The sequence below is a fragment of the Pelobates fuscus genome, chromosome 1, assembly GCF_036172605.1.
Source record: "Pelobates fuscus isolate aPelFus1 chromosome 1, aPelFus1.pri, whole genome shotgun sequence".
NCBI classification, from domain to species: domain Eukaryota; kingdom Metazoa; phylum Chordata; class Amphibia; order Anura; family Pelobatidae; genus Pelobates; species Pelobates fuscus.
In genome coordinates this window covers 115,554,368-115,569,710 of record NC_086317.1, presented here as the reverse complement: position 1 = coordinate 115,569,710, position 15,343 = coordinate 115,554,368, and the positions used below count along the sequence as shown (strand labels likewise).

At 45.9% G+C, this 15,343-nt stretch overlaps 1 protein-coding gene across 1 annotated transcript in view; it reads right to left on the bottom strand.

Annotated features, from left to right (window-relative positions):
• Nucleotides 1-617: 617 nt before the first annotated feature.
• The window catches only part of LOC134607285 (acetylserotonin O-methyltransferase-like), a 113,433-nt gene continuing 98,707 nt past the window's right edge, over nucleotides 618-15,343 (bottom strand). Inside the window, exons 7-8 of the mRNA XM_063450178.1 lie at nucleotides 4,601-4,723; nucleotides 618-1,539 (exon numbers count right to left, since the gene is read on the bottom strand). Coding sequence (XP_063306248.1) covers nucleotides 1,328-1,539; nucleotides 4,601-4,723 — 335 coding nt within the window. The 3' untranslated portion in view covers nucleotides 618-1,327. The remainder of the gene's footprint in view (nucleotides 1,540-4,600; nucleotides 4,724-15,343) is intronic.

The following is a 15,343-nucleotide window of genomic DNA, read 5'->3' as shown; positions in this document are numbered from 1 at the left end:
GGAGATGCTGATTGGCCAGGGCTGTGTTTGAATTCTGCTGGCTCTGCCCCTGATCTGCCTTTTTGTCAGTCTCAGCCAATCTGATGGGGAAGCATTGTGATTGGATCAGGCTACCACTTCTGATGATGTCAGCAGGCAGTGGGCAGGTCAAAAGGAAACAGGGAGAAAGCCTGCAGCTCCAGACTTGAATAAAAGTAAGATTTTACTATATTTAGGGGGGCCAGGAGGGCTAGATGGTGGTTTTTAATGCTATAGGGTCAGGAATACATGTTTGTGCTCCTGACCCTATAGTGCTCCTTTAAAGATCCTATATCAAATTGGAACCACACACGCATTTAGCCATGACAGAATTTGTGGATTTGCAAATTATACATATTCCATACTAGCACAGGAATGTTAGGAGCCAGGTTGTGGTGATGGTATGAAATGGTAACAGTCTTCACATGGTTAAATGATGATAAAAAAAATGTGTTATAGATTCTTTCCTGATCAGACCTTTGGAAGAATAATCAAACTGACAAACAGTTTCTGTTGCAATTTGACAATTTATTGATAAAAGCACAGGGTTTAAAAAGGTATAGTTTCAACAGATCTCTATGAGTGACAGATAATCAAAATAATACTAACAATTCATTTGTTAGTAAATTATCTTTCAAAGTTCTGACATATACCATATGTTATTGTTGCCAAATTATGGATGCTGTATAATGCTTAACCCCTTAATTGCTGATCACTGGATAAACTCTTAATACTTTATTATTTTATCACTGCAAACGTATCACACTGCACTGCAAACATGCTCCATCTTAAGATATATCTATGTTAATTGTATCTATGAAATATCACTTAATTTACAGTTTATTCTTATAATTTGGTTATGACTAATCGTAAGCCTTAATATTATGATTCACTGTAGTAGTTAAATGTTGTGGCAGATGGGTATAAGACAAACGGCATAAAATGAATTTATCTGAAGTTATATAAGGGTATGTAGTGTGCAAAGTCAATTAAAATACAGGATTTAACATTTAGTAATTTCACGTAAAAACGTATTCGTGTTTGTTAATGTTCTTAGAGTGGTAGAATTATAAATATAGCTTCCTAGCATGCAAAATGTCTGTTTCAGGTCCAAATTGTCTAACAATAAACCATATTATGATCTATACATTTTCATAACGATTCTTTATAATCATTTTATAAAAAAAAGAATTGCTTTACATTGTGTTTTCTGAATATTTTCCATTTCACCCATACAGGATTGCAGATACCATAAACTAAATAATGAGTGTTAAATTCATTTTGCAAATATTTGATACAATTTCACATTTCACTTTCTAGCAAGGATGACTTCCATTATTTTTCCATTTGCACCCAATTGAATATCTTTAAATCCAGCAGTTTCAAGAAGAGTCTTAAATGCAGACAGTGTTCTCTCTTTTCCATCTGTTACTACTAACATCAAAATGCTAGTCAATTGGGCTATTAATGGGCCAGTCCGATCTTCATTTAAGAGCATTTCAATGATAAGTACCCCATCACCTGGATTAAAAAAAATAAAAACATAAAATTACAAGTGTTTACAAATATATGGAACTATATACATTTGTGAGTTGCCCAGCCTTGCAATTTAAATATAAATTAATGGTGTTATGAGTACAGCTGCTCCTTTGAGACATTTGCTATTTCGCTGCTGGCATGGTATCTAAAGCCTAAAGAGTTTGCTATTTTGCGTTAATAACTGGATATTGTTAAAGGACCACTATAGGCACCCAGACCACTTCAGCTTAATGAAGTGGTCTGGGTGCCAGGTCCAGCTAGGGTTAACCCATTTTTTTTTATAAACATAGCAGTTTCAGAGAAACTGCTATGTTTATAAATGGGTTAATCCAGCCCTCAAATACTCTAGTGGCTGTCTCACTGACAGCCGCTAGAGGCGCTTGCGTGATTCTCACTGTGAAAATCACAGTGAGAGCACGCAAGCGTCCATAGGAAAGCATTGATAATGCTTTCCTATGAGACTGGCTGAATGAGCGCGCACCTTCACCCCCGCCACACTGTCACCCTCACCTCCCCACACACTGTCACCCACACCTCCACTCCACACTGTCACCCTAACCTCCACCCCACACTGTCACCCTAACCTTCCCCACATTGTCACCTTAACCTCCCTTCACTGTCACCCTCACCTCCCCCCACACTGTCACCCTCACCACCCCCTACTCAGCCCCCCACATGGTCACCCTCCCCTCCCACACCATCACCCTCACTTCCCCCACACCATCACCCTCACTTCCCCCACACCGTCACCCTCACCTACCTCACACACACTATCACCCTCAGCTCCTGTCTCTGTATGTCTGTGTATCTGTATGTCCCTTTGTGTCAGTGTGTGTGTCTGTGTATCTGGGATTTTGCATGTGTGTGTGTATTGTGTGTATCTGAGTCTCTGTGTATCTGTGTCAGTGTGTGTAACATGTCATTGTCTGTGTCTGCATGTGTATTGCTGTGTCAGTCTGAGTATTTGAGTGTCTGTGTATTTGTATGTGTGTCTCTGTATGTGTTACATAGTGACATAGTTACATAGCTGAAAAGAGACTTGCGTCCATCAAGTGCATTTGTGTTTCAGTGTGTGTATGCACTACACTACACACAAATGCACTACTGCATACACTACACACAAAAGCACACCTGTCTCTGTATGTGTTACATAGTGACATAGTTACATAGCTGAAAAGAGAATTGCATCCATCACGTGTGTTTGTGTTTCAGTGTGTGCATACACTACACTACACAGAAATGCACTAAACCTGCATGTACACCTACATACACTACACACAAATGCACACCTACATCCAAACACCAACATTTACACACATACTTCATACAAAAACATGCTTACACTCAAACGCTCAAACACTGCTCACAAATACAACCCTGCAACGATGATCAAATGGTAGAGCCCCAGCTGGCATAGCATTGTTGGAGTTCTCCGACAGATGAGGATCTACCACTGGGATACTCAACGTGAGAAAGAGAGGGACACAGCACTTCTGAGTCTGTAACTACACTGTCATCCTCCCCCCACACTGTCACCTGTCACCCTCAGGTTTTATGCCTTATAAACTGATTGTCATTATATGCAAAAAATATTCCTCTAAAACTACCGTGAGATCCCAGAATTATACCTCTAAAACTGCCGTGATATGCCAAAATTATGCCTCTAAAACTGCCATGATATGCCACATTTATGCATCTAAAACTGCCTTGATGTGCCAATTTTATGCCTCTAAAACCGATTGCCATGGTGTGACGATTTTATCCATCTAAAGCTGATTGCCATGGTGTGCCAATGTTATGCATCTAAAGCGGATTGCCATGGTGTGCCAATTGTATGCCTCTAAAACTGATCGCCATGGTGTGCCAATGTTATGCCTCTAAAACTGCTTGCCATGGTATGCCAATTGTATGCCTCTAAAGCTGATTGCCATAGTGTGCCAATGTTATGCATCTAAAACTGATAGTGTGACAATTGTATCCATCTAAAGCGGATTGCCATGGTATGCCAATTGTATGCCTCTAAAGCGGATTGTCATGGTGTGCCATTTTATGCCTCTAAAGCTGATTTTCATAGTGTGCCAGTTGTATGCATCTAAAATGGATTGCCATGGTGTCAATTTATGCCTCTAAATCCGATTGCCATAGTGTGTCAATTTTTTGCCTCTAAAGCTGCCATGGTGTGCAAAGTTCATTCATTTTGAAAATATGCATTATAAGCGAATGGGTCTCGAAAAATTATTGTTTTCAAAAGTGGGTCTCGGACCGTAACAGTTTGGAAAGCCCTGATTGTAGATTGTTATACAAAGGTTACCTTGAACTAATCAATATGAAATATTTTTATTATTAAGGAGACAGATAAAACACGTCACATGAACAATTTCTCAATTTTTACAACAAGCCCATGTAGGAAGGGAATCAAACAACTTTGGCAACTTTTATTATTAGAACCTAAGATTGCTAATTATAGGTTTGACAAAGCATTGCTTTCTTACCACAGTCTTTTAATGATTATCAGATTTACAATAACTCATTTGACACTGGTTGCTATAATTTTAGATGTGGCAAATGTGTTCAAGTATAAAACACTGTAAATTATGTGTGTATCCATATATTAGTTAGTGAACATATACCCAATTATGATATAATGAGCAATGACAGGTCTTGGTTTCACATGGGAGTCGAAAGCCTTGTATACAAGGCAAACCGAATGGTTTCGACTTTCGACTCCCATGTGAAACCAAGACCTGTCATTGCTCATCATTCTAAAGGATCAAGTGGACAAGAAGTAGATTGGGGCTCTGTGTCAAGTTCTTATTAGGTAATTAATTTGTTATATTAGAGGGATTAGTGTCTATTGATGATAGTAATCAATATTTGTGCCACTGCAATTGACTATACCCCAGATTCTGATCTCCCCATGTTGCAGGATAAAGGAATTTTATCAACATTAAAAGTGCCTCAAAAGTGTTCATAAATTTTAACTTTACTTTAAAGTATCATATATGTTATGTTCACACTAAACAAGCACAGTTGCATATAGTACCTGGTTTGCAAGCCATGTAAATTTTTTTTAAGAGCTTCAAACACGTGTCGTCATCCCAGTCATGAAGTATACGAGAGAGAATAAAAAGGTCAGCATCTGGAAGAGGATCTTTGAAAAAATTTCCTGTGTAAAGAGAAATAATAAGTTAATATACAAAAAGATTTAGGGGTACAGAGATGAGCTAGTCAGAGCTGGTATCCCCTAGCAGGTTACAGAGGAACTCCAGGGCATAACCTTAAATGTCAATAAAGGTAAATAATAAATAGGAGTAAAGGAACCGCTCACATGAATAGCAGGTGGTCTCTTTTCCAAAATGAGAACCTCCACAGAATAAAATTCCATATATGTGGTCTTAGCCTTTAGTGGTATATGTATGCCCGACAGGTATACACAGAAAAAAATAAAAAACTAATAAACTAAGTGAGAAGTGCAAACCCTAGTGGTGTATAAAGTAAAAATGACAAAAATACATTTTAAAAGCTGGGAATATAAATCTCAAAAGTGTCCTGTATCGGAGGAGCCTTTAATACCTTTGATGCATAGCCTAAAGGTTATAAAGTAAGAGGGTAGGTGCCTCTGATATAAACAGATAGTATTATGGTATGGGGGAGGGGTTGAAGGGAATCCTAGACCAAAGAACAGGGAGTTAAGAGACTATTTGTTTTTTCCGGTGAGCAGGGTTATGGGAACTCTGTTCTCTTTTTTTCGTTTAGGGACTAGAGACTTTGTATCAACCTTTTGCTGACAAATGTATCCATTTGCTGATACTGTGTAACCTATTATACCCGCTGAGAGCTACGCTCACAGGACACAATCTCTTACCCCCTGTTCTTTAGGTATCTGATATCTATTTAAGAATTCTTCGATATTTATCGGGGCATATCTTTCTGGCAGATTGTATAATTTAGAATAAAATTCTTGGAATGCTTGACCCATCTTGGATGGAACTAAAATGGAATCATTGCCCTGGAGAATCTTAAAAAAAAACTGTCTTCTTCGCTTTATCATTTTTTAGTCTACTGGTCAATAGTTTGTTCAACTTGTTTCCCTTGTAGTACCAAGTACTTTTTAGCTTCTCCAAATAGAAATTTGACTGTTGGATCAAGGCGCCATTTATTTCCTCTTTAACCTTTTTCAGTTTTTGGCCCGTATCAATAGAAAGGTTAATTTTATTTAACTTCTCCAATTATTTCTCTTGATAGCCTAATTTAATTAAATGGCCTCTTATCGTGCATTTGTTTGCACACCAGATTGTATCAATGGAGATTTCCCCACTCAAGTTCTCCTTAAAAAAAATGCTCTGTTAACTCTTTAATTATAAGTAAGTTTTGTTCCTTAGAGAGAAGTCTATCATTAAGTCTCCAACTTGTTCTATCTCTATTGTAATCTTCCTTAATTATCATTATCAGAGCACTATGTCAGACCAAGATATATTAATGATAAAAATCTTCTTGTTGTATCTGCTTCTGCATTAAAATAATCAATCCTTGAGTAGACCTGATGTGAATTAGAAAAACAAGTAAAATACCTTTCTTGAGGGTGCCAAACCTGCCAAAGACTAACAGGCAGTTTTTTCTAAGAATATCGCCAAAGTTTCCACCTGGATTACCCCTAAAGCTTGTAGCTCCTTTTCCTCTCAGGCTATTCCTATCCATTTCTGGATCTACCAGTGTGTTAAAGTCTCAAAGATATATAATCCGACCCTGCCCAATTCTCTCGACTCTGTTAAATAGTTTTTGCACGTACCTATTAGGGGATTGGTTGGGAGCATATACATTGACAATTGTGTATATGTGGCTATTAATTTCCCCAATAAGAATATGATACCTCCCCTCTTTATCTATTTCTTGGTAAATCGACCTAAATGCAACCTTAGCAGCTATAATTGTCAACACTCCTCTTTTTTTCTTATTGGGCATAGAGAAGGAGAATATGCAGGGGTAATCCTTAGATTTAAATAATGCTTTTCCCCCTGCTCTCTAGTGGGTTTCTTGCACTCCACATACACCTAATCTTTCTTTTTTTTAAAGTTTAAAAGTATTACTCTTTTCTGAGGAGAATTTAGTCCTCTCACATTTAAAGATGCAAATTTCAACATATGAAATCATAAAGTTGCTTGCTCTCTCTTTCCCTAAATCACACAAACCCACTACTTCCAATTATCTAAGGGCACAACTAAAGGCCTCAACATCTCGAGCTCTAGATGGAAGAACAAAACCTTTTTTTAGGGGGGGCGTGGCTCGGCTGAGCATGAAGTAGGACGCAGACACACTGAGCTCCTAGGCCCCGACCCGCCGAAGCACATAAAATAAGCCTTATCTCCCCCCGCACAGAAGGGGAAAATTAAGCGTGGGGCCTCCCCCGGTCCGGCGAACCCTTCTACGGGACCTCCCGCGGGTCCAATGGATGAATATCTGTCCACGCCGATTCCGCTGGCTGTAACACGTGGCCCAGGCAAGATGGCGCCCGCTTCCCCGGGCACAAGCAGCTACGCAGGCTCTGCACGAGGATCCCCGACCCATGGATCCCCCGAAGATGCACTTACACAGCTCTCCGCTGATCTGGCCGCGATAGCTGCTAACATGCTGACACGCAGGGACAAAACGGAACTCGTGGCAGAACTCCGAACCGCCATCCGGGAAGAAATCACCGCGGTCAGGCAAGACCTCACACTGCTGGAACAAAGAGTGGACATCCTGGAGGTGCACCAATTACAAGCCACGCAACGACAGCGGAACTAGCAGCCACGAGACAGGGCAACATATTACTGGACCTGAGGCGCCAGGTTGAAGACCTGGAGAACAGAAGCCGTCGCTGCAATATCCGGGTCAGGGGAGTTCCGGAGTCGGAAGGTGAGACACCTAAGGAACTGCTGGAAGGCCTGTTCACCCAAATCCTTGGCGCCGAAGCACCGCCGGACTTTGGCATTGAAAGGGCCCACCGGGCGCTCAGAGCACCGCGCCCCGACGGCCAGCCCAGATACCTGATTTGCTGTCTCCGGTCATTCCAACTGAAGGAGACTGTCATGAGAGTGGCTCGGACACAACGCTCACTCCGATACTTGGACTCACAAATAGCGCTGTACCACGACCTATCCACTCTCACCTTGGATGCTAGGCGAGCCCTGAAGCCAATCACCTCCATACTGCAAGAGAAGAGGATCCCATACAAGTGGGGATTCCCATTCAGTCTTCAGGCCAGGGTAGGGAACCGCTGGCATGTCCTGAGGTGGCCGAATGAGATCCCACACTTCCTGCGGGCCCTGGACCTGCCTGACATACCTGTGCCAAACTGGATCTTGGACTACCCACCAGCTAGACCCACAGGCCCGATTACACCGGCAGATATCCTCCGAGAAGGGGCAACTTCGAGGCCGATCCAACGCAGAGGCGGCCCTGTGACACCGGAAGAGTGAATGGAGCAAGACCCCCCCCCGGGGACGTAGGAACCCCGCAGCGCTGACCTGCCAATTTTTTTTTTGACGCCTTACCGGATGATCAGTGGGAAGGACCCAGGCGACCCCCCCCCCCCCATGAACCCGAAGGACACACTTCGGCCAAGGGACGCAGAGACAATCCCGCCAGGGTATGTACCACCCTCCCCACCTCACCAGGCCATTGCCTCCCCGAAGCCCCGAGGGTATCATTAGAAGGTTTGGGAGGGGTAAAGTAGGGGAATAAGCAGCACAAGCCAGGTCACCCAGGAATCACGCACCTCGGGTCTTATCTCTACCCCCGGGAAGATAGAGAGGTTTGGGCGGGGGGACTGGGACTTGGGAAGGGATACCCCTGAGGATTGGTGTTTATGAGACAGTCCCTTGAAAGACTTAAGCGATTGCGGACTGCTGTCTATCACAAAACCCTGGGACTCTCCGGAGTGGGGACGGCAGGTTCCCCAGGCTTGCATAGAGGCTTGATTGTCCTATCCGAGAAAAAAAGGCCACAAGGGAAACCGCACGGGGACCGGGAGGGGGAGGGCTGCAGTCGGGGAAGGGGGTTTATGGGGGCAGGACACGCACCCACCCGCCCCGGTTGCCCAACCCAGACTCTGCCACCTACCAACAGTCTGCGGCAACCTGGCTGGGCAGGGCGCGGGGTGACGGCGTTTCTGGGGGGGATCACGGAATGACACTGTTTAATATGTTCCTGTATTGTTAACGTTGCACCGAATAGGCGCTGGTTATTTGTTAAGCTATCATTTTACCTAGCAATGTACGTTAAGGGCCCTATGTATGAGACACCACATGGAGGGAAGCGGAGGAAGTTATGACCCTCGTTAGCTATGCTTCTATACGGGCCACCGGAAGGGAGGGAGCTGGATAGAGGTCCGACACACTGTCAGCTGACTGAAGGCTTAGACAGATAACACGACTAAAATGAACTAGGCCCGATGAGTTGGAGAACCCCACAAAGTAGATGAACACCGACTTTAGCGCACTACGCGAGCGGGGTCTGGGTTGGGCGACTGTTCCCCATGCGACCCGAGACGGAGGGACCCACGGGACAGAAAAATTTTACCCTACAGCTGATACTACCGGCGGGGAGGGAGCCGATGGAGGCTGCTGACTACACAACCTACACAGAGGGACGACATACCCCGTAGGGAGCCTTCCACGCACCCCACGCAACTGACCTACTTTGTAAATACCGGCCAGAGTTCGGAGAGACGACCCAAAGACGGCCCCCGAACAACCTTACCTGACCGAGGTTCGACGTTGCTATTACCACGTTCACGGACTACCCAACCCCGGACGTTTACACTTTCCCAGACTAACCCTCCCTCTCCCCCCGGCCTACGCTACACCTGAGTGAGGGCCCTGCATCAATCGGGCATGGCACAGTTTCGACCGGCGCAGCTTACACTGTGGTCGCACAATGTTCGTGGGCTCAACATACCCGAGAAGCGCGCGCAACTCCTCCGTAGGCTCTGGGCAGAGAGAGTGTCCGTTGCGTTCCTGCAGGAGACGCACTTCAGAGAGAGAGAGATGCGCCGACCCTGACAAACAGACGCTTTTCTCAGGGCTACTTTGCAAATCACCCAGACGCACGAAAGACAGGGGTGGCGATTTTATTCGCACACACGATACCGTTTAATCTCAAAGAAACATGCAAGGACCCAGGTGGTCGCTATATCTTCCTTAAGGGTACCATTGCTGACACCCCCTATACTTTTGCATGCGTATATAGCCCTAACCGTAGGCAGCACGTCTTCCTAGCTAAAACCCTGGCCAAACTTGAGAGATTCAGGGAAGGCCTGCTGGTCATGGCTGGTGATCTTAACGCTCCGCTTGATCCAAGCGTGGACTCTTCAACCGGCACAAGCGCGATCCCAGAACACTGCCTGCGCTCAATGCGACGCACCTTAGCCAGATCAGGGCTCCAAGATTGCTGGAGAGTCGCACACCCAGATGACAAGGACTTTTCGTACTATTCCGCGGTCCACAAGCGCTATAGCAGAATCGATTATGTATTTTTGCCTCAAGAACGACTGACCCACCTCCAAGACGCAAAGATTGGAATAATGCATCAATCCGACCATGCGCCTATCCTGATCCGGATGAGGTCCCCGCTGTATAGACCTGCGGAGCGCCACTGGAAACTCAACGAGACCCTTCTAGATGATCTGGAGGCCAGGACATCAGCCTGCCGGACACTCACCGACTACTTCGACGTGAACTCCACGGAGGACGTGTCCCCCCTAACGCTGTGGGAGGCACATAAGTGTGTCATCCGAGGACATTTCATAGCCCTTGGCTCACAGCGTCGGAAAAACAGGAACAGGGACATCTCTGACCTCATCAAAAAGATAGCCAGCCTAGAGGACTCTCACAAAAATTCTGCAGACGACAATGTATACCTACAACTCACAGAAGCCCGCAGGTCACTAGCGGATCTCCTGTCTCAGGGCCTGCTACACACCCTGTGAATATCTGCGAGATTTTTCTATGAGCATTCCAATAAGAGCGGCAGACTTTTAGCGAAAATGCTTCAGGAGAAGAGGAGATCCCAGCACATACACAAAATCCGCACTCAACAGGGACAATCCACAAGGATGCCGGAGGGAATTATGGAAGCCTTCAGGGAGTACTACAGGGACCTTTACCACCAGTCCCAGGCTCAAACAGGGGACACGGCAAGACTACACCGCCGGAGGGTATCGGACTACCTATCGCAAACCGTCACACGTAAACTCACGCCGGACCTCGCAGAGGAGTTGGATGGACCCTTGACCCTGGTAGAACTTACGGCAGCCCTGAAACACTCAAAACCACATCGAGCGCCGGGCCCAGACGGCCTCCCTCTGACGTACCTGCGGACATTCCAGGAGGTTCTTCTGCCCAGGCTTCTGACGAGCCTCAATGCCATACGAGACGGCGGAGCCTTCCCCTCAGACACCCTGGCGGCGACGATCACAGTGATCCCCAAGGAAGGGAAGGACCCCTCACTCTGCTCCAGCTACAGGCCGATCTCACTGCTTAATGCCGACCTGAAGCTGTTCACAAAGGCTCTCTCCTTGAGAATGTCCCGGCTTCTGCCGGACCTCATACACCCGGATCAGGTCGGCTTCATTCCAGGGCGGGAAGCTAGAGATGATACTATCCGCCATTAAACATTATCCACTATACGAGATCCAAAGACCGGGACACTGTCCTACTCTCGACGAACGTCGAAAAGGCGTTCGACCGAGTAGACTGGATATACTTAAATGAAACACTACGACATTTCGGCTTTGGGACGCATATGCGCACCTGGATCTCCGCCCTGTACTCGACGCCGACCGCCAGGATTCGTGTGAACGGAGGCCTGTCACAACCGTTCCCCATACGTAACGGGACCCGCCAGGGATGTCCCCTGTCCCCCCTCCTGTTTGCCCTCTCCCTGGAGCCATTCCTGGAGGCGGTCAGACGGGATGGGGGCATAACGGGGGTTCGCATAGGTACGGTGGAACACAGAGTGGCGGCATATGCCGACGATATGCTGTTCTTCCTTGAACAACCCTTGATCTCCGTTCCCAATCTTCTACAGGCATTCCGCAGGTTTGGACAGGTGTCCAATCTGAAACTCAACCTGGATAAGTCGGAAGCTATGCCAATAATGCGGAACGAAGAAGACGTCCGCAGACTTAGTGCCCAATTCTCCTTCTCCTGGTGCGCGGTGAAACTGCGCTACCTAGGTACCTGGCTACCGAAAAACCTATCGCAGGTCTACCAACTGAACTTCCTTCCCCTCCTCAAGTGCATAAAGCAAGACCTTCAGCGTTGGACGACAAGCTACATCACTTGGTTTGGCCGTATTAACGCGGTCAAAATGAATGTGATGCCACGGCTGCTTTACCTCTTCGCCACCCTGCCGATATCTATACCACATTCGTTCTTCAAGGAAGCGGACTCGACCATTCGCGGGTTTGTATGGAATCACAGAGCCTCACGCATCCGTAGGACAGTCATGGAACGTCCTAAGTTGGCCGGCGGGCTGGGACTACCGTCGGCTCAGTCATACTACCAAGCCACACATCTGCACAGAATAGTGGACTGGCATGTCAGTGACAGTCCAAAACAATGGGTAGCCATGGAACTCCAGCAAACACAAGGCCAGTTTCCCTCTAGACTGTGGTTGGGACGAGCCACCATCCCGGAGCTACGCACAGACAACCCCATGATTGATGCGACCCTTAAGACCTGGTGCAAAACCCGCCACACGCAGCAATTAACGACCTCACCGAACCCACTGACCCCCATCACCCACAACCCGGATTTGGCAGGGGGTTTACCCCCAGCAGCTTTCCAGGGCTTCCAGCAACCCGATTGGATTTACGTGGGTCGGTGGTGCTCAGGGAGAACACTCAGACCACTGCCCGACTTACTGGGACATACACGACCCACACAGCTGGACGAATTCCGCTATCACCAGGTGCGGACGTATGTTGCTAGAATGGCGGGTCAGAACCACCTTCACAGACAACTCACAAGCTTCGAGCGGTTATGCACAAACCGAGCTCACATAGACCACGGGGTATCACTCCTATACAGGACTCTTCGGGGGACCATAGACAACAGCCCCGTAGGATACAGAGGCAAATGGGAACGGGAAACCGGTACGCAACTCACAGAACAAGAATGGGACAAGATAGTACTACTCACCCATAAATGCTCCATTAGTTCGAAGTTCCAGGAGACCGGCTATAAATTGTTGTCCCATTGGTACCGCACGCCCGATATCCTGAGACACTTCGACAACAACAACACGGGCTCATGCTGGAGATGCAACTCGGCTATGGGAACGACCTTGCACATATGGTGGTCATGTCCCCGAATAGCGCCATACTGGCTGCAGATCAACTCGAAAATTAAGGAAATCACTGGAAGCGACCTTCCCCTACTACCCATGACGATGCTCCTACACCACACATCAGTCCCCACAAAGAAATATAAACACTCACTGACCATCCATATGCTGAATGCCGCAAAAGCGCTGATCCCCTTGCATTGGAATAGGGCTTCGGTACCCACCTTCAGCCAATGGGTTGATAAAGTAGAATCAATTTATGATATGGAAATACTGACTGCTTCCCTGCAGGGGTGCTCGGACAAGTGCGCCCTACAGTGGTACCCGTGGAGGCTTTACATTTCTACGGGAAGAGCATAAGGGCACAGGGGCATGCCGGACTCGGGGGACTGGGCCCAGTACGAATAGACGTGTGGCCACGACCGTACGCTGTCCGAACATGAGACTAGTGCACGCCCATGGGGACCTCACCCGGACTGTTGGCCCAAGGCCACGCCGACACCTGCCCTTCCCCCCCAACCCCCTACCCCTCCACAACCACCTCCTACTGGACACCCCCCCACTCCCCGACATACCAGACGAGAGACGGAACAACCCTGACAGGTTGGGATCCAACCAGGGAGATGGACACGACCACAGCAGGAAACGCCAAAGCTACCACCTCCCACCGACAGGACTGACCCTGACACTTAATGTTCCGATAGGTTCGAAAGGCCCCATGGGGGAGGGAGGTCGAGACTCGGTCCTGATAGACGTCAGGCTATCCCCCATAGACACCGGACACGGATAAACCAAGAGACAAAATACCCAGACCGAGGTGAAACTTAACCTATTTACCAAAGGGACGGAGATTGGGCAGAACACTGGATAATAATCTCAGGCGCTTGTCCACATGTATGAACAAACCATTACCAGAGCTAAACCGACAGTCACTTTAGGAGAATCCTACCTTAAATTGTGCCACACACACTCACTAAAACATCAGCATAGGAACACTTATACCTCTCCAGTTTCTAATCTTTGAGCTCACACACAAAGCCTGAAGCATGGGAAAGTGGGTTGAAACCAGGTCTGGGTGGTTACTCTTCAATGTACCGTGTACTTGCTTGCCAGAGCTCGACCTACCTTCAGAAACGAATTACCAAGTGAACCTTAACATCACTAAACTTACCCCACTAATGTTTACGGTTTGCCAACCTCATATTTAACTGTTTGCAAATATGACCATTGTACAGAACATGCAATGTAATTACTGTATCTCTTTTGTTACCTTGGAAAACTAAATAAAAATTGATTGACACAAAAAATACCTTTTTTTAGGATAAGGTACACATCATGCCCCCCGTACATTTCCCCTTTTTACGAAAGTGGGTGGCAGAAAAAGAGATGCCGCCACAGAGGAAAAGGGGTAGTGGATCCCAACCTAAACAAAGTAAGATGCCTCCTTTAAAAGGCATCTTTAATCTCTCTACACATATATTAAAACCATCAGAAATCCTGTTACTCAATAAAGGTCTGAGTTTTGCCCCTATGAGATTCCCTAATATCATTGATTTATTTAAAGATATGAATCAGTTTATTAGAAAACTAACACTGACATGGTCTTTTTATATTAAGGAAGCCAGAAGTGCGGTTCATTGTCCTGGTTTCGTGAATAACCCTCAAGACAAAATCATATTTAACCCCTTAAGGACACATGACATGTGTGACATGTCATGACTCCCTTTTATTCCAGAAGTTTGGTCCTTAAGGGGTTAAGAACCTAATGTCTCTCCTGGATGAACAATTAGAAATAAATACTGAGATTGATGCCATGGAAATCGTGAATGCTAATATAACGACCGGTTTAAAACCCTGGTCCACTTATTATCCAATAGCTGACAGGGGCAATTTCATACCCATTTTTTATGAATTGGTAATAAAGGATTTTAAGAAACTAGAGCATCATAGGAATACTAAACACAAGTTAGTCATCCCTCATAATAATCTGACTCAAGAGGAAATGAAAGCCCTAAAAGAGCTTAAAAGAAATTGCAATATAGTAATTAAAGGAGCTGATAAAGGTGGGGTGATCATCATCCTCAATAGAGATGATTACCTGAAGGAAGCCTACCACATTTGGGTGATAAAACTCTTACCAACAACCCAACAGCTCAATTCACCAAAGAGCTCCACATACTAATCGATATCATGTTTTATAGGGGATGCATTGAGAAAAAGGAAAGAGGATTTATTTTATCTAGTATTGGCAATATACCTATATTTTATTACTTACCTAAGATCCACAAGTCCATTACAAACCCCCCTGGTAGACCAATTATTTATTCGATAGATTCACTCAACGCCCCCCTGTCCAAAAGGGTTGATACCCACCTTCAAAAATTTGTGATCAACTTATCCTCATATATCAAAGATGCCAGCCCTGTATTATCTTTGATTCAGGAGATTGGCTGGGAAG